At 56.5% G+C, this 16,909-nt stretch overlaps 2 protein-coding genes across 2 annotated transcripts in view; both read left to right on the top strand.

The window, feature by feature from the left end:
* Positions 1 to 4,515, top strand: part of FAAH2 (fatty acid amide hydrolase 2) — a gene marked incomplete at its 5' end in the record, with an annotated part of 7,134 nt that extends 2,619 nt beyond the window's left edge. Inside the window, 5 exons of the mRNA XM_009332005.1 lie at positions 639 to 756; positions 1,518 to 1,637; positions 2,602 to 2,713; positions 3,401 to 3,595; positions 4,324 to 4,515. Coding sequence (XP_009330280.1) covers positions 639 to 756; positions 1,518 to 1,637; positions 2,602 to 2,713; positions 3,401 to 3,595; positions 4,324 to 4,499 — 721 coding nt within the window. The remainder of the gene's footprint in view (positions 1 to 638; positions 757 to 1,517; positions 1,638 to 2,601; positions 2,714 to 3,400; positions 3,596 to 4,323) is intronic.
* A 7,258-nt stretch (positions 4,516 to 11,773) lies between these two features.
* On the top strand, positions 11,774 to 14,114 carry LOC103923620. Its single transcript, XM_009332006.1, has 3 exons — positions 11,774 to 11,834; positions 12,145 to 12,269; positions 13,311 to 14,114. Exons 1-3 carry the CDS (start codon positions 11,774 to 11,776, stop codon positions 14,112 to 14,114), a joined length of 990 nt encoding a protein of 329 aa, XP_009330281.1.
* Positions 14,115 to 16,909: the final 2,795 nt, after the last annotated feature.

Raw genomic sequence — 16,909 nt, forward strand, 5'->3', positions numbered from 1 at the left:
TGGGGAGAAGGCAGCTGTGGTCAGCCAGGTCCTCTTCACAGGAAGACTTTGCCTGTGAGCTGCTCCAGCCAGCACCATCCAGCACAACCCTTCCCTCCTGGGGCTGGCCTTTGTTTTGGGTTTTACGTGTGCTTTTTCCTGTTGCCGAATAATGGGTTTTCCATCCCACACCATGGCCCCGTTTGGTCTTTTCATCGGTCCATGTGACCAAGCAGCCTTTTATGTGCATATACCAGTAAGGAGCAGAGCGGAGATAGGACAGACCGGGCAGGTCCTGCTTCTTGCTGCGACCTGCATGCGGTTGCTTTCTCCATTACCACTTTTGTTTCTCCACGGGTCTTGCGGTGCAATCCCAACCTTGGTCGTGGCCAGGGTCTGTAATTACAAGGTGCATCTTGAGAGATGAGGATTTTCCTAACAGCAACAAATATGCAGAAGTAGCTGAGACTGACGGGGTGGGTGAGCAGCAGGTGTCTGTGTGTCTTCAGGGACTCTCCTTCCCACCCTGATGGGTAGAGCAGGGTGTCCTGAGGATGTATCAGGTGTCCTGAGGATGCATTAACAAGTGTGTGAGCGGGTCTGGCAGCTGGGGAGGAACCAGGGGTGGATTTGTGAGCAAAGCACCGTTCCTTTTCCAGGCTGAAGCTGAATGAAAAGGTGTCGCTGGAGAAAATAAAATTTCACTGCATGGATCATGACGGCGGGTCCATTTTTGTGTCGCCTGTGGACAAGGAGATCTTGCAGGCCCAAAAGAAGGTAGGAAGGAACGGAGGTTGGCTCTCACTGGGGTGAGCCTGGAGATAAAACCTGGGGAGACCAGTCCGAGGAGTCCCTTGGAGGCGAGGTGAGCTGCTCTGTGTGTGGCTCCTGCAGGGGCTGGTGGGATGGAGGGCTGCAGGCTGCAGCACTGCGGAGGCAGCCTTGAGTCCCAGTCCTGTGCTTCCAGTGGAAAAAAAGTGGAAAGATCTTTTTCTTCTTCTGTGTTAAAGAAGAAACAAGGGGAAAATCTTGTGAGTGGCTGCCAATGCCCTTGCCAGCAGCACCTGTTTGTTGGAGTGCACCGGGGTGTCCAAAGTTTTTTGGCCCAATCTCCATTGCAATAGCTGTATTTTGCTTTCTTAACATCTCTTGTCCATGTTATGGAGACCTTCTGGGGGCACATCACACAGCGAAGGGATAGCTGTGTGTTTGCGGTCTTCCCAGGGTTGCTGCCTGGCATTTAGTCAAGCAAAGGAAATTTTTTTGTTTTTCAATGAAGTATTCTGTGCTGCTCTTGGTGCTTTTCTGGAGCATCACTGGGAGTGGCGTGGAGGGCTGTTTGGGGAGCTCCAAGGTTGTTATCGGATGGAGGAGGTCCCACTGCTCAGGGCGGAGGGGAGCGGGCAGGAGCTGCAGGATTTCCTGCCTGGCAGGAAAGAGAAGCTGCTCCTGGGCTCTCTCCTGTCCCTAGTTTCCACGGACTAACTGCAGCATATCACATCCTCATGGAAACAAACCCTTCCTGCTCTTCCCCTTAGGTGGTGGAACACCTCGAAGGCAAGCTGGGGGTCCAAGTTCGGCGTGTGGCAATCCACAAGATGAAGTATTCTTTCCAGATCTGGTCAGCCATGATGTCGTCCAAGGACAGCGATGGGCAGGTGTGTCAGACCAAGCTGGCAAAGGCACAAATTCGGCAGCAGCAGGGAAGAATCGGCTGTTTGGGGCCAGCCACAGAGAGCTGTAGGCTTCCCAGACCTGCCTGGGGGCTTTCTCTACTCCGTTTGTCCCCCCAGTCCTCCTTTCATCTCTTTCCAAAGCTACACAGCCCCTTCTCCCTTGCTTTCCCATGAGATGACAATGTGGCTCACAGCTGAGGAGCAACATGGTTTAGGGAGGGAGAGGCCATTTTAGCATGTTGACGTTTTCTGTGCAAGTTGGTAAGTCAGCCAAGCAAGTAGCGTCCTGCCTCGCTCTTACCTCCCGTACTGTGTCTCCTGGCGTTGTAAGTTGGGATTAATGCCCATTAGGATGCCAGGACTGAGGCAGTGGATTAGCAGCTTTTCAGCAGCAGGCCTGCATGTGTTATTTTTTCCTTGAATTGTAGCCACTGCGCCATGCTCTGTGCATGCACAGAAGTATTTTGTAGCAAAAATAAACTCTCAGGAATATTATACCTCGTGCATTCTGCCACACAGGCAGCAGTGAAAAATAAACCAACCCCACCTTGCTAAGGAGGATATGCCTGGCCACCTCTGCCTCCTTTTTCCTGATCCCACAGCCATATAACAGCAGTAAATGCCTCCAGGAGTCATTATCCAGAGCATCATCCCTTGCATCTTGTCAGAGGAGGGGTACTGAAAGATGCTGCTTTGGAGGGCTCTCCCTCTGCAGAGTGAGGTCCCCTTGCTGTCTCTGGCAGGGAGAGATGCTCCTGCTGCTGCTCTGGATCTGTGCTAGAGCTGTGTAACACTCCTGATGGGCATCTCTTGTCTGAAAATGGGAACAGCTTGTGTTGGGATAATTGAGCAGCCAGAGATTTTGCTGTTGTTTGTCAGCCTGTTCTTCCTCATCGCGCACTAGCTGACGGTGCTGATGGAGGGAGCGTGTGTGTGTGTGTTACAGGAGGCACAGCTATTCACGGACCTGCTGGGGGATCATGGGAAGCCGGTGTGGCCGCTGTGGGAGCTGATGAAGTGGCTCATAGGGATGTCTTCCCACACTCTCCCAGCTATCGGTAAGGCCAGGAGGAGCCCCGAGGTGTGCGGAGGTGGTGGTGGAGCGGGCAAGTTGTTAAATGAAAATAGTGCCCTTCCAGTGCCCCGTGAAGGGACTCCAGAGTTTGCACAGAGCAAGCTTCAGGCTAGTTTTTTGTAATGACACTCAGTATCTTCAAGTCAAACGCATGCTCAAGGGGGAGTTGGCTGGATCTTTGATAACTGGGATTGGATATCCTGGGAGAAGAAGTGAGGACAATGGAGCTGCAGGCAGGGTTTGCTCCTGCTGTGAGCCCTGGCCAGAACTGCTGGGGCTTAGAGAGAGCCAGTCAGGGGTCTGCACCTATCTCATTTCTTAGCAGCAGATACCAGAGAACCCTAATTAGTGCTGTCATGCTGCTGTCTGATGAGTGCTGAGGTCGTTCCGCCAGCTCTGCTCAATGCCAGTGGCTGGAAAAACTCCTTGAAATGATGGGCAGGCTGAAAGCCTTTCCCTTGGCAAAGCTGGGGAGATACTGCCTGCAGAGCCATGCCACGTGCAGGGGACAATCCACTCCGGGAGCCGGTGTGCCAGCAGGGAGGGGGACTTGGGGTCCCCACTAGGAGCTGGGGGATGCTGCGTGTGGCCGGGCAATGCACTTTCTAGCCTGCTTAACCCACGGTCCTCTTGCTCGCTCTCTATTTCTGTTTGTGCCCTTGGCCTGCAGCTCTGGGGCTGACGGAGAAGCTGATGAAACTCAACCCTGGTGGGAATGCCAAGCTAGTGAGCATGGGGAAGAGCCTGCAGGAGGAGATGGAGGCCCTGCTGGGGCCGGATGGGGTGCTCCTCTACCCCTCCCACCCCACCATAGCTCCCAGGCACCACTCCCCCATATGCATGCCCTTCAACTTTGCCTACACAGGTGAGCAACTCTGACTTCTCTGCCGGGGTACAGGCAGGGGTCACAGGCATGCCCTCTCTTGCTGCAGCAGTGCAGGCTGGGAGCCAGGATATTTTACCCAGAGTATTTCCATCACTGACAGTGGGCTTTGCAGCGCAGAGGGGTGTCTCGCTGCTCCAGAACATGGGACAAGGATTATGGTCATGCTTTAAAACTGGCATTTGTACCTGCTGTCTGCAGCGGGGCAGGTTTGATCTTGCGGAGGGGATGGGGGGGCACCCTGCCCCAGAGGGATGCGCTCACGCTGTTACAGCTGGCATTGTGGTTTAGCAGGCACCCGAGAGCTGCTGCGTCACTTGGGGTACAGTTTGGGGCTCTCCCACGGCTTGAGCTCCTTGATGCCAGTGCCACGTTGCGATGCCTATCTGGCTTTGGACTAGTGGAGGGATGGTGTCTGGGGCAGGAATGTCCCAAAGCAGATCTTGGCACGCCACAGCAAGTGCCACATAAGTGTGTCATCATGGGTGCAATTTGCACATGTCATGTGGGTGCTGGGAACCTCTGGCCAGCAATGTCCCCTTGTTGTCATGTCTCTGCACTGCCTGCCTTGACTGCACCGCTCTGGCAAGGACCAGCTCCCAGGAGCCCGGTGCCATGCCTGGTGGCAGCTACCTACCTGGTGTGGGAGAGCCAGGCAGTGATTTATCCCGGTTGCTGTGCTTGCTCTGATGCAACCTTCTCTCTTCCAGCTATCTTCAACGTCCTGGGCTTGCCAGTGACGCAGTGCCCGCTGGGCCTGAGCAGCGAGGGCCTGCCGCTGGGCATCCAGCTAGTGGCAGCCTCCTACAACGACCACCTGACGCTGGCGGTGGCCCGGTATCTGGAGCAGGCCTTTGGAGGGTGGATTTTACCTGGGAAAGTTTAGCCTGGGCTCCTGGCACTGCGGGGAGGCAGGGACGGGAGGCGGTGGTGCCCAGTGAGGCACCACCTTAAATCTTTAAGTCCCATCATGGCACTACTTGCTCCCTCCACACCCCACCTTACGCCATCCTGGGAGCAGCCGGCGGTGCCCCCAACCCCTGGGGAAGCCAGGCTGTTGCCGCTGGAGTCATCTCCTCCCTGCAGCACCCTCTGCCAGGGGAGAGACCTGCCCTCCCTGTGGCCCCTTGGGAGCCCCGGTGCTGTGGGCTGGCAGCAGGCTGCCTGCATCCCGCCTGTGGCAGGCACCTATCTTCTCCTGGGCATGGATATGGCCGCCCTCTCTGCTTTGAAGACGCTGGGTGAAGGCTGGGGAGAGGAGGTGCTGCCAGACTGCTCGGGGACAACTGCCCAGCACCACCCTCAGGGCCCCCTGGGTGCATCCATCCTCCTTGGCCTTACTCTGCCCGCGGGGCTGGGACTGCACCTGCTGCACCGCAGGCTTGCCAGCCCCTGCAGCCTCCCTGAGCTGCCATGGGGTTTTCCCCCACCCTCTAACTGAAAAGGGAGAGGGGCTGAGGGAGAGGAGCTGGTAGGCTCCTGGTACGGTGCTGGAGGCAGCCGTACACTCATCTCACTGGCAGTGCTTTGTGGGATGGATGGTGCTGGGCTCTGCCCGGTGCAGAGCTGGTGGGCAAGGAAGAAGGAGCTTTTGCTCTTGTGAGCTTTTGACAGCACTGAAAGACCTCTTTAAATGCTCCTCTCCATTTGCTGAGACAGCTAAAGCATGTCGTGCCTCTGTCTTCTTCCCCTTCTGCCCCGGGGGGATCACCCAGCCTGATTGGCGTTCCCTGCCACCTGCCCTCCCGAGCTGCCCAGCCTCTCTGCCCCCATGAGCAGACACAGGCAGAAACATGGGCAGCTGGCTGTTCCTGGGGCGGGCAACAAGCATAAGATGTTCTCAGTGAGGATGGTATTAAAAAGAGTCTGTCCAGTTTGCTGCCAGCTGTGTGTCCTTGTTCCCGGCAGCTGTTGGACCAGTTCTGTCTCCACTCGTGCTGTGGGATGCATGGAGGCTGCTGAACACTGCCCCCCGGTTGTGGGCGCAGTGCAGGGACAGCAGTGAAGGTGCTGGTGTCTGCCCCAAGGTTGGAACTCGGCCGCTGCTGGGCTCTTTAAAATGCCTGGACTTGCAGTGTCTGCTCGGCTCCTGGCAGAGCTGAAGGGTGCCGGCGAGCTCTGGCGGTGCCGTGGTCAATGGCTCTGTTAGCCTTGTAGTGGTTGCACAGCGTTACGCTCTCAGAAAGTATAAGCTCTGCTGCTTTCTCTCCCCGATGGGCTACCAAAGGCTTGGGGCTCGTAGGGCGATGCTGAGCCATGTGCAGGTTCCTTGGGGTCTCTAGGGCTAAGCAGAGTGCGGGGTCCCAGGTCTGCACACCCAGCCTGCAGCGCTGATGTTGGCAAGGAAACAACCTCCCCCCAGCACTGGCTTTGCGGGGACGTCCTGGCTTGTGTCTCCTGCCACGTGTTGCCCTTGGTCCTTGCCTGATCCATGTGCTGCTGTCTTCTGTCCCCAAGCCATCAATGGTCCCTGCAAGGGGGAACATGGGCACTGGATGCTAAGGCTGGGTGCAGCCAGGGTGCTGGGGGCAAGCTGCATCTTGCCACTCGCTTGCAGGGGGCACTGCTGAGCCGGCCAAGGGCTGCCAGCCTGGGGAGCCTGCAGCCAGATGAGACACTGTCAACAAGGAAGGAAGAAAGAAAAGAAACCCTGACGCAGGAAAAAGGGCATGAACTACCAAAGCCAAATCACGTGCCATGCCATGGGACGTCTCCCACAGCCTCCCAGTGTGATGGCACAGAGGACATGGGCCTGTCCCCCGTCCGGAGGGAGCCTGGGAGCTGGACAGACCCTGACGATGCTTCCAGCGATCACTCTCGGAGCCTAAGAGGGGATTGCTGAGCTGAAGACGGTTGTGTTTAGCAGAGCGTTGTGGGCGTGGACGGTGCCACTGTGTTTGCTCCAGCGGGTTCCTGTTACCGCAGGGACCAGATGAGCAACTGCGTGGCCCAAGGTAGGGGGGATCGCTGATGCTTCAGGGCAATGGGGGATGCGGGCGGAGGAGGGGGGGTTACATCTCTGTGGTCTCAACCGACGGGGAAACCACAACATGGGGAGGGGTGCTGGGTTTTTCCCTCTGGCCAAGGCGGACAGGGACCAGGTGTGCTGGGGTTAGCAGGGAGCTGGCAGGGACCAACCTGCAGCCACCCTCACTGCTGTGAAAGTGCTGGCCCCCAGCATGCTGCCTCCTCCTGGGGCAGGAGCCGCTGTCCCTGCCCGCACAGGCAGCTGGGTCCTGGGGTCTCCCCGGGGAGCTGACTTGTGCTCTGCACCTCCACAAGTCCCAGGAACAGTCCCAGGGGCCCCTTCTTCCTCCAGGGAGAAACAACTGCTGCCTTTGCCGGGGGCCTGCTGCAAAGCCGGGAGCGCTCATGCTAGTGTCAGGGCAGGGGGAAACCGTAAACCCACTGCCTGCGCTTCGGCTCTGGCATTTCGGAGGTCTTGTCTCGGGGCTAGCAGCCCTTGCCCATGGTTTGCAGCTGCCCATCCCCACTTGCTGGCTGCTCCTCCTTGTTTCCAACTCTGAATGCTTGCAAGGGGTGGAAAACATGGGGAAAGCATTTTATACACACCTGCCAAGGTGGTTGCGCTCATAATGTTAATGCAGAGTCAGTATAAAATGGGAAGAGCAAGAGGCAACAGGTGGGAGTAAGCCAGCCCTACGGATGTCCAGTCTGGCCAGGGAGATGCTCACACCCATCTGCCTCTGGAGGTGGCCCCAGGCTCCCCGCCTTTGCTGGGGGACACGTCCCCACAACTGGGAGGCTGGCATCGGTGGCCTCAAAGCCCTTGCACATCTCTCCCCAGAGAGCAAGGTTACCTTCATAGCCGGAAAAAGCAGGGGAAAAAAAATTCCCCAGGAGCTGAGTGCTGGGGCAAGGCCAAGGTAAGGAGCTACTGGCCAGGTTTCGGAGAGAGGGAGGAGGAAGTGGGGCAGCGTCCCCCCAGGGCTGTGCAGGGCTGTGACGCAGGTGCCTGGCAGGACCAGCCTCCGCTGTGGCTCACACGGACTGAGGTCTCTACTCAGGGCACAGCACCCCAAGGGGGTGCCTTGGGGTGCCCCGTTTCAACTGGCCAGGTGCCAGCATGCATGGCACCCTCCCCATCCCACGGAGGCTGCAGGAGGGCTGGGAGTGTCGGCGGGCAGCAGTATCACCGGTTGCGCCAGTGTGAGTCATGCCTGGAGCAAGGCTGAGTCACCACCAGAACGGTGTGAGCATCAGCCTGGGAGCTTTCTCAGACCCACGTCCCAGTGACACCGGCAGCGTGACTTCTTGCTGCCTTTAGGGAGGGACCAAACGCCACGGGGAACCAGCTAGAGGTGGGTACAGCAGAAGGTCCCTGCAGCACATGCACAGTGCTGTGGCAGAGCGTGGCAGCTGCCCGCTGTCCCCGGCGGCCTGCTTGCCACCGCAGCTCTGAGGGCACCTGCCCTACTGCTGCTTTACCCCATCCTGGAAGGCAGCAGGGGGTCTCCCACCACTCTGCAGCAGGCACCTCCATGCCACGGCTGGGCACGCAACCTCTGTGTGCAAGGCATGCCTGCAGCAGGTGTTGCTGGCCACAGCTTTGGTAAAAAGAGTATTTTCTCTAATCCCAGGTTCCGGCTGCCCGTTGTGTTTGTGGGTGGCAGAACAGCTCCAGCACGCCCATCCTTTCGCCATGGCACCCAGCGTGACAGCGTAGTGCTGGGAGCAGATAGACAGGGTGCATCGGGATGAGCCCTGCCCTGAGCCTGCTTCTGTCCCTGGCCAGCTGCACCCTGCTCCAGGGTAAGTCTGGCTCCGGAGCTGCCGCGGCAGACTCGGGGGGGTGGCCCTGGCTGCAGTGGGGGGAGAAGCACGGGGATAACTCTCAGACCTACAGAAGGTACCTGCAGGGAGGAGGAGACCAAGTGGTCTTCAAGGTGTGATGGGAAAGAAAACCCCAGGGTCACCAGCAACCACGTTAGGGTGTTGGTGCCTTTCGTGCAGATAGGGTGCTTCAGGATGTGCAAGAGATTCATGGGATGTGGATGCTGAGCGCCATGCTGGCAGCCAGCGCTTGCCTGAGCCTGGCAGGGAGTCAGTGTTTGCCTATGCGGGACTGAAGCTGGGGGTTGTGGAGCGGGGGGAGGCCCCATGATACCTATGCAAACTGGGGAGACCTGTGCAGCATGGCCAAGCAGTGAGTGGCCAAGGAGCGGGCCCCTGCAGAACAGAGTGATACTGCCTGACCCTCCTCTGCTTCCCACCCCTCCTCAGGCACGCCGTTGCCTCCGCAGAATGTGAGGCTGGAGGCACAAAACTTTCACGTCCGCCTGCGGTGGGAGCCGGACCCTGGCTCACCCAGCAGTGACTCATACCAGGTGGAGTGGAGGACACGGTAGGTGGGGCGGCAGGGAGGAGGGGGCAGAGGTGCCTCGTCCCCCCTGCACCCTGGCTGTTGGGGACCCCCAGTAGCCAGAGGGTCATTATCTGGCAGTAAATATCATAGAGTAACAGAATAGTGGAGCTGGCAGGGAACTCTGGAGATCAGCTCATCCAACCCCTGCTCAGGCAGCTGAGCCAGGTCAGCTCAGGACTGTGTCCTGTTGGGTTTTGACCGCCTTTTAGGGATGGAGACTCCACAGCCTGCCTGGGCAACCTGTTCCCTTTCCTGATCACACTCCCAGTAAAAAAAAGAAAAAAGGCGGTTGCTTTTGGGTTTTGGGGTTTTTTTTTCCTTATGCTTAAATGGAATTTCCTGTATTTCAGCCTGTGCCTGCTGCCTCTTGTCCTTTCATTGGGCACCGCTGAGAAGAAGTTTCCATCTTCTTTACTCCATCACGTTGATAAGACCCCCCACCCTAAGCCACCTTCTTTTGAGGCTAAGCAGTCCCCAGTCACTCAGCCTCCCTCATACCACAGAGGCCTCAACCCCTTGGTCATCTTTTTGGCCCTTCAGTGGGCTCTCTCTGGCATGGACGTGTTTTTTCTTGTAGCGGAGAGCACAGGTCAGGGCACGGCACTCCAGGTGCCATCCCACCAGTGCCGATGAGAGGGGACTTGACTTGCTGGCAATACTCTTCCTAATGCAGCCCAGGATGCTGTTGGCCGATATCTGTGCTCTCCCACACTTTCCACTCAGACAGGGTGGCGATAGCTAGGCAGCCTTCCTTTTTGGCTAGGAAGGTGCCAAAAAGGAGAAAACCCTGCATTTTCTCTATGGGCAGAACCTCTCACTGGACCAAGGCAGATGCCTGCTGGGGGAACAGCACTGGCTCCTCCTCGGTGTGTGAGCTGTATTTTGACAAGATCCACGATATCTACTGGGCAAGGGTGAGAGCGGTGGCCGGAGGCGAGCTGTCCGAGTGGGCCTATTCCAGCGAGCTGCAGCCATACAGAGACAGTAAGGACCAGGGAGCTCCTTCAGCCAGGCTCCTGCTCTTCCCGGGGGGCCGAGGGGGAGAGGGGTCCTTGGAGAGGTCTGGTGGGATACGGTGGGAAGTCTCATGAAGATACTGGTAGGAAAAGTGCCAAAAGCCCCGACCGGAGGAAAGGGATGTGAGCAGACCTACTGGAGAAGGGCTGGGTGAAGAGCAAGGGGACAGAGGAGGAGACACAATGAGGTAAGGACCATGGATGGGAGGCCCCAGGCCACCACAGCACTGTGAGAATTTGGGTATCTGGGGAACGCAGCGAGATGGGGTAGGAAAGAGGATACCCCTCCAGGCTTGCCTTTTAAAAGCATCCCCTGTTCATCCCTGCTGTGGGTCTGGGAGATGCTGGGTGAGGACATTCTTGTTCCAGCAAGGTAAAGCTGGCACAGGCTGGTGAAAGCAGGAGTAGCCCCTCCAGTATTGCCTTTGCCCTGGCTGCTGTGTTTGCGAGGTGCGGGCACGTGCCTATTCTCAGTCATAGACTGGCTGTCCTGTCCAAAAAGCCTAGCTGTCTTTTAGAAGAAGGAAAAACTTCAGGACCTTCCCCTAACCCACCTCATAGGGGGTTGTCGCAATGAACTGAATGTGCAAGCGGCTACAATGGGATGTACATTGGCTGTTTGGGTTCCCTTTTTCATTCTCTCTGCATCCAGCTGGCATGGAAATAGATGCACTTAGCTAAAAGAGCAATTGCTGCACTCTGCAGCAAGCCTCTAGACCATCATCTGATGGCTCAGAGATGAAGTGCTCAGCAGCAGGGAGCCGGAGGTGCTAGCAGGTCTGTCCTGGCCTGTGTTGGTGTGACTGGAGGAGGCAGAAGCAGCGCTGGCCGTCACAAAGATGCAGTAGCTGCTGTTTCTAGAGCTGGTTTCATAGCGCAAAGTGCCATCAGGCTAGACCTGAGGAAGTTTCTGTGTGCTGGGAGTGGGATGTCCAACAGAAAAACATCATTTCTAGAGAACCAAAATGCCTGCCTTCTGTTTTGAAGGCCTTAATTTTCCTCCTCCTTTTTTTTTTCCCTCCCTACAGCAATTGTGGGCCCCCCCAGGTTGTCCTGGCTGCTCCAGGGTCACATCCTCAGCATAAATATCATCATGCCACTCACTCCCTACCGAAGCAAAACTGGCTCTTACAAGCCGGTCGACCAAGTGCTGCTGAAGCTGTGGTACTGGCTGAGTCTGTACGAAGGGGACGTGCTTGTCCAGCAAGTACGTGGCGGGGTGGGCAAGGCTCAGAGGGCACAGGACTTGTAGAAGCTTTCCTGGTGCAGCAAAGATGCCCGTGTCCGGTTGCATTGGTGTGGTAGTGCCTGTGGCCGTAGAGCTGCCCAGACCCAACAGTGCAAGCGGGCATGAGATGCTTTGCATTCCTAATTTGGGGCTTGCAACCTGGGGGTGGCAGGAGATCCCTTTCCTCTTCTAGACTGCATGAATAAGAAAAACCTGTAATAATTTCTGTTCAGATGAAAGCATGCAGTAGGTGTTTAATGAGATGCTCTGGGACCTGAACGCCTCCTGGGGTGAAGAAACAAGTGCTGGGGAGCAGGGAGGGAGGGTCTGTGCTCCACACCATGGGGCAAGTAGGGTGTCGAGGCTGCGCTGGTGAGTGGAGCAGTGCACAGACCCCACCTCCAGCCACCTTGGCCACACGTCCCCTCTGCTTCCAGGTGTCCTGCAAACGGAGTGGGGAGGAAGCACCATGCACCTTCTGGTACCTGAAGCCCAGCACGCAGTACTGCATCCGGACAGCAGCTGTGGGCATGGCCAGGGAGCAGAGTTGGGAGGCCGAGCAGTGCATGGTGACACCGGCAGGGCCCACAGGTGGGAGCTCTCTCACCAGTTCAGCTGCTGCAGTTGCATCTCAGGTCCTGCTTGCAGCATGGACACATGTGGAGGTGCGGGTCACTCACCACCCAGCCATTCTGGTCAGGGTTGGTGGCCCAGTAACGCCCTGTGGGGACCTTTCTCGGGGAGATGCTCTCTCACCATCCGCCTTGGGCTTGCCCTGCATCTCCTCCTTGAACACCTCAGCCTGCTGCGGGGGCTCTGGGGAAGCACTGGCGTAGGGTGGGCTGGGGGGGATGCCAACTGGGGTCCTTCCACCCCTCAGCCTGTTGTGACCTCCTGGCAGGCTTTCCCTGGGTCCTCCTTGCTGTGCTGAGTGGCGTCTTCCTGCTGCTGAGCGTGGCCGGGCTCTGCTTCATCAAGCTGCACATCTTCCCCAGCCCCTCGGAGACACACCTCCCGAAAACGCTTGTGAGTGAACAATCCTCCTCCAGTCTCCGCCCTGCATGTGCTGCAGCTGAGCCGGGGTTCCCTGCATTTGCAGGGGGCTCAGCACCTCCTTCCCTCCACCTCTTGCACCATCAAACCCATCTTGGTGCCCAGGTGCCTCCCCCACTGTCCGACCCACTGCACCCCCAGGCCTTGCTGCGTGGGAGAAGATACTGGTGGGATGCATCAATCAGCCATAGGTCACACTGGAGGATGGTGTCTGGGGCAGCACGTAGCCTGCGAGCATGGCCCTCGATGTTAGGAGCCTCCTGCTTTAGGCAGTTGGCTTTTGCTTGGCTGCATGTCCATCTACAACAGCTTGAATGGGAGAAAGAGGGGAAAAGAAGCAAACAGTGGGGCTGCTATCCTGGGACACTCTGGCCTGGCTGAGATGCAGTCCCTCACTGGTCTGCCCTTGGGACAAATGCAGCGCCAAGGCTCAGAGAGGCTCCCAGGGCTGCAGCCCTGCTGAGCTGATCCAAAACATGTCCAAAACAGTCACCAGGACAGTCTTTCTCCCCGAGTGCCAGTTCCCCCTGCATCCCAGTTTCCCAATGCTGGGAGTGGCAGCAGCCTGGGCTGAGCAGCCCTTTGAGCACTCTGGGGGCAAAACCAACTTGCTAAGCTAAAGAAGTCCCCTATGCCAGTGTGGAGAGGAGGTGGCAGGCTGCTCCGCTTGCCCTGGCCCAGCTCAGTGCCAGCGCCCTTTGCTTTGCTATTCTTCTTGGCTTCTGCGTGGGGATTGCTTGCGTCTCTGAGCAGGTGAGAGCTCTTCCATCAGCCTCTGACAGCTGGGGCATAGCTTGAAAAGCAGCAGCGCAATAGCTGCTGTGACTGTCCCCCAGCACCAGACCCCCCATGCTGTAGTGAGCAGAGCCCTGCCTGTGTTTCTCCTGCGTATGAGCATGGCAGACGGGCTGTACAGGACCATTCCCTTCCCTGGGGTGCGTGGTTGATCATCCCCAGGCTGGAGGAGGTTTCAGCAAGCTGAGGCTGACCACTTCACTACTTGTTTCCCTGCAGGCTCTCCTGAACGGGGAGCTGAGTGTGACCATCAGGGTGCCCACCCTTGAGCTCAAGGAGGACTCGCTTGCCCTGCTCCTGCCGACCATTCTCCCCTCCCACGGGCCACCTGCAGCTGAGCAGACAACACCTGCAGTCCAGCTGCTCCTCAGAGAAAGCCTTTCCCAGGACATGAGTGGCTACTGTGCCAACGGGTTTGGGCCAGACTGCCACGAGGGAAGGGACCCACCCTGCACCCACAGCCAGCTGGGGCATGCCTTGGGCTCCTGGGTCTCATCGCAGCTGGAGGAGGTTGGGGAGGTGCATGATGGGGATGATGTGCTGGAGCAGCTGGTGCCAGTGGGACTGACTAGAGACAGCTACTCAGGTGACGGGGACTACCGGACATCCGAGACATGGCTCTCCCTGCACCTCCAGCTTTATTCTAAATGCCAGTGCCCAGCCCTAGGAGCAGGCAGCTGCCTTCCTCTGCCCACACCGGGCAGGAGCTTCAGCCAGGAAGAAGACGACCTGCGGGAGAGCCTTGGCATGGCAGGGCACTGGGTACCGCTCAGCTCTGTGAAGCTGCCAGCTAGCGAGGAGAAGGATGGAAGGCAGCTCATGCATGATCTCCAGCCCCTGCATGGCCGTGGGACTGAGCCAGAGCTGGGTGACAGCACCATTCAGCAGGGTGACTTGGAGCAGGCAGCATTGGGCATCCCCCTCCCCAGCCCCTGCCAGCTGCCCCAATTGCCCCCTGACATCCTGCAGGCAGCTGCCTTCTCTGGCTATGAGCTGCGTCCCCCAGCTGACGGTGAGCCATAACAGGCAGGCGAGGGCATGCCGGGAGCTCCCGGGACCCAGATCACAGCATCAAGCAGAGCTCAAGGTGCTGCCCAGAGCTGCCCCAGCCACAATGGCTGCCTGCTCGGACCTGCCTGTGCCTTGCTGGGGACAGGACTGGGGCAGGCTCCCATTGGGACAGGCACAGGCACACTCCAGCCACGGCTGCCATGGATGGTTAGACATGTATCTTCAGAGCTTCCCTTTGTGGCTTTGGTGCTCTTGAACCAAAGCATAAGGAATACATACCCAAGTTGAAGCCCCAAAACTTTTATCTTTTTATCCATCTACATGTGTGTATATGTGTGTGTACAGTATATATACTAATGCAAATTTATGTATATACTCATATATATAAAAACCTCTTTAATGAAAGAGGAGATTTTTTATTTTTTTTTACTTGTCTGGAAATACTGATTGTGCGCTGGAGCTGTTTTTAAAATAACACTAATTTATTATGGAAAACTGGCTTCTGTGCTTATTCTTTCTGTGTTACAGAACCAATGCTGCCCTGCCTGAGCAGCATCTGGGAAAGGCGCTAGGAAAACTTGGGGTTTCCCTGGGAGAAAATTGCACCCGCAGCTGGTCTGTGTGTTGCTGTCATGTGGGAAAATGTTGGTTCTTCAGCAGCTGCTGGATAGTTTTACTATTCCTTCTACCACCACTGGGACAATTTACTTCTGAGGAGCCCTGCCCTGCGGTTGTCTATCTGGGATGTGTTTATGAGGCTGTGCCTGTAGCCATGGAGGCAAGGGGAAACCCTCTCCCCTAGTGCTTTGCAGTAGGCTGGGATTGGTGGATTCCAGCTCTGGGGGACAAATCCAGGCTCCTGGACTGGCAAGATTTAAGCCAGATTTGGGAACAGGTGAGAAATTGGTGTCCAGCATCCAGGCATCTGGTGGAGGGGACAGAAGGGACAGCACTGCCAGTCTTGGGGAGCCTTTTGGGTAAAGCAGGGCTGCACAGCACCACTTTCCAACCCCATGAGTCATCCCTGACACCCCAGCCGTGCAACCTCCCAGAGGTGACTCTGCCCTCCCTCTGCCAGGCTGCCAACATTCCTCTTCCCCTGCCACCATGGCTGACTCAGCTGGACACCTGCAGCAACACCGGCCACAGCTTTCTGGCAGCTGAGTGGGGCTGTGGGGCAGCCCCATTTGAGTGCTCCCGAACCAGGGCAAAGAATTGTCCTCTTCTCAGGCAGCAATGCTGCTGGGACAGCTTTGTCTCTGCTTCAAAGCAGGCAGCTGTGCTTTGTGCATCTCATTAGCAAAATCTCTCTTAGTGATGATGTGAGGATATGTGGTGTATTAAATAGATTGAGCTGAATTTTAAAAAAAAGGAGAGAGATGGTCCCAAGAGCTGCTCAGAGGAATACACGTTACCCACACGCTGTTTGCTGCCAAGAAAGTTCCTCTCAAGCTCAGCTGAAACAAGAGTTTGATTTTCTTTAATTTGTTTCACTTTCTTTTTTTGATAAGATGAAAATTTGGGCCACAGGTATCTGCCATCATTTTGGGTCACATGAAATGGCCTTTTTAATTTTCAGGTGTTTAGAAAGCAAACAAAAAGCCAAGCCAGAAGAATTCCCCCATGCTAAAATCAGGCAGACTTCAGAGGAGTTGAGGTTTTGCGGCAAACACAGGAGCCAAAACATTGCAATCCATAAATCCTGAAGCAAAATGTTCCATGCTGACCTTCCCTCCCACCATCCCAATTCTTATTTTTTTTAACTTGAAGCTTTTTGAGGCATTTGATCTATAGTTGTGACTGCTCTGCCAAAGCTCACGGAGCCAAAACCATGTATCTGCTTTTCCTCCTCTGTGGCCCCACAGCCACGCCATCCTTCTAGCGGATGAACAGGAACCTCATGGTGATTGATCTCCTTCACAAGTGCCTGAGATGTGTGTCCTGCTTCTGTTTCAAGACCTCTGGGAGTGGAGACCCTGCTCTTTCCCCGCAAATGGCTGGTTTTCTCCACTAACGGTTTCCCCAAGGACAGATCACACTTCTCCATGTTGTGATTTCCTGTCCTATTCCCCAGGGAACAGCTTATTCCCTTTCTCTCCACAGCTCTCTGCATCTTCCTTTGGTCTCTCTTCTAGCCTAACCTCTTGATCCTGTTGGTCTGGTCTCATAAACGATGTTCATTATGCTCTGTGTTGGACCGCTGAGCTCTTTCAGAGCTGGACCACTGCGTTTCCTTTGGCCACACGTGTGCCCACGCAACGGTCTCAGCAACGTGAGCATTTGCAGCTGGTCAGTATCGCAGCTGCAGCCTGGGATAAGCCCTAAAAACCACTTTACATCTGTACCAGGGAGCACGCATCTGTGCATCATTCACCTGGAGATGGGTAATGCCAAGCTGTCTTCTCACGGGTGGTGTTCGGTAGATGCAGACTTTCACTGCAAGCTGAGGTTTGGAGCAGTGCGGTGCTGCAGCTGTGCAGAAAGGCAGGCATGTTCTTACTGCCAGGATGCTGGTTGCAGGCAGCAAGCTCAGTAAAAGCAGTGCCATGTCCCCACACAGCAGGTCAAGGTTAGAAGGGAACCTTGGGAGCAATCTCCTCCTGCTTAGAGTAGGGTCAGCAACCTGAAGCCAGATGAGGTTGATCAGGTCTTTTCCAGTCTGGCCTTGAAAATTTCTGAAGGTGTAGACCACACAACTCTGAGCATCCCGCAGCAGTCTTGGACTGCCCTTGGTGATGAGAGTGTTTGGCCAGCAAGACAAGGAGGTTGGGGCCATTGTCCAGGAGTGAACAGAGGTGACATGCCAA

Source organism: Pygoscelis adeliae, unplaced genomic scaffold, assembly GCF_000699105.1.
Source record: "Pygoscelis adeliae isolate BGI_AS28 unplaced genomic scaffold, ASM69910v1 Scaffold339, whole genome shotgun sequence".
Lineage (NCBI taxonomy): Eukaryota > Metazoa > Chordata > Aves > Sphenisciformes > Spheniscidae > Pygoscelis > Pygoscelis adeliae.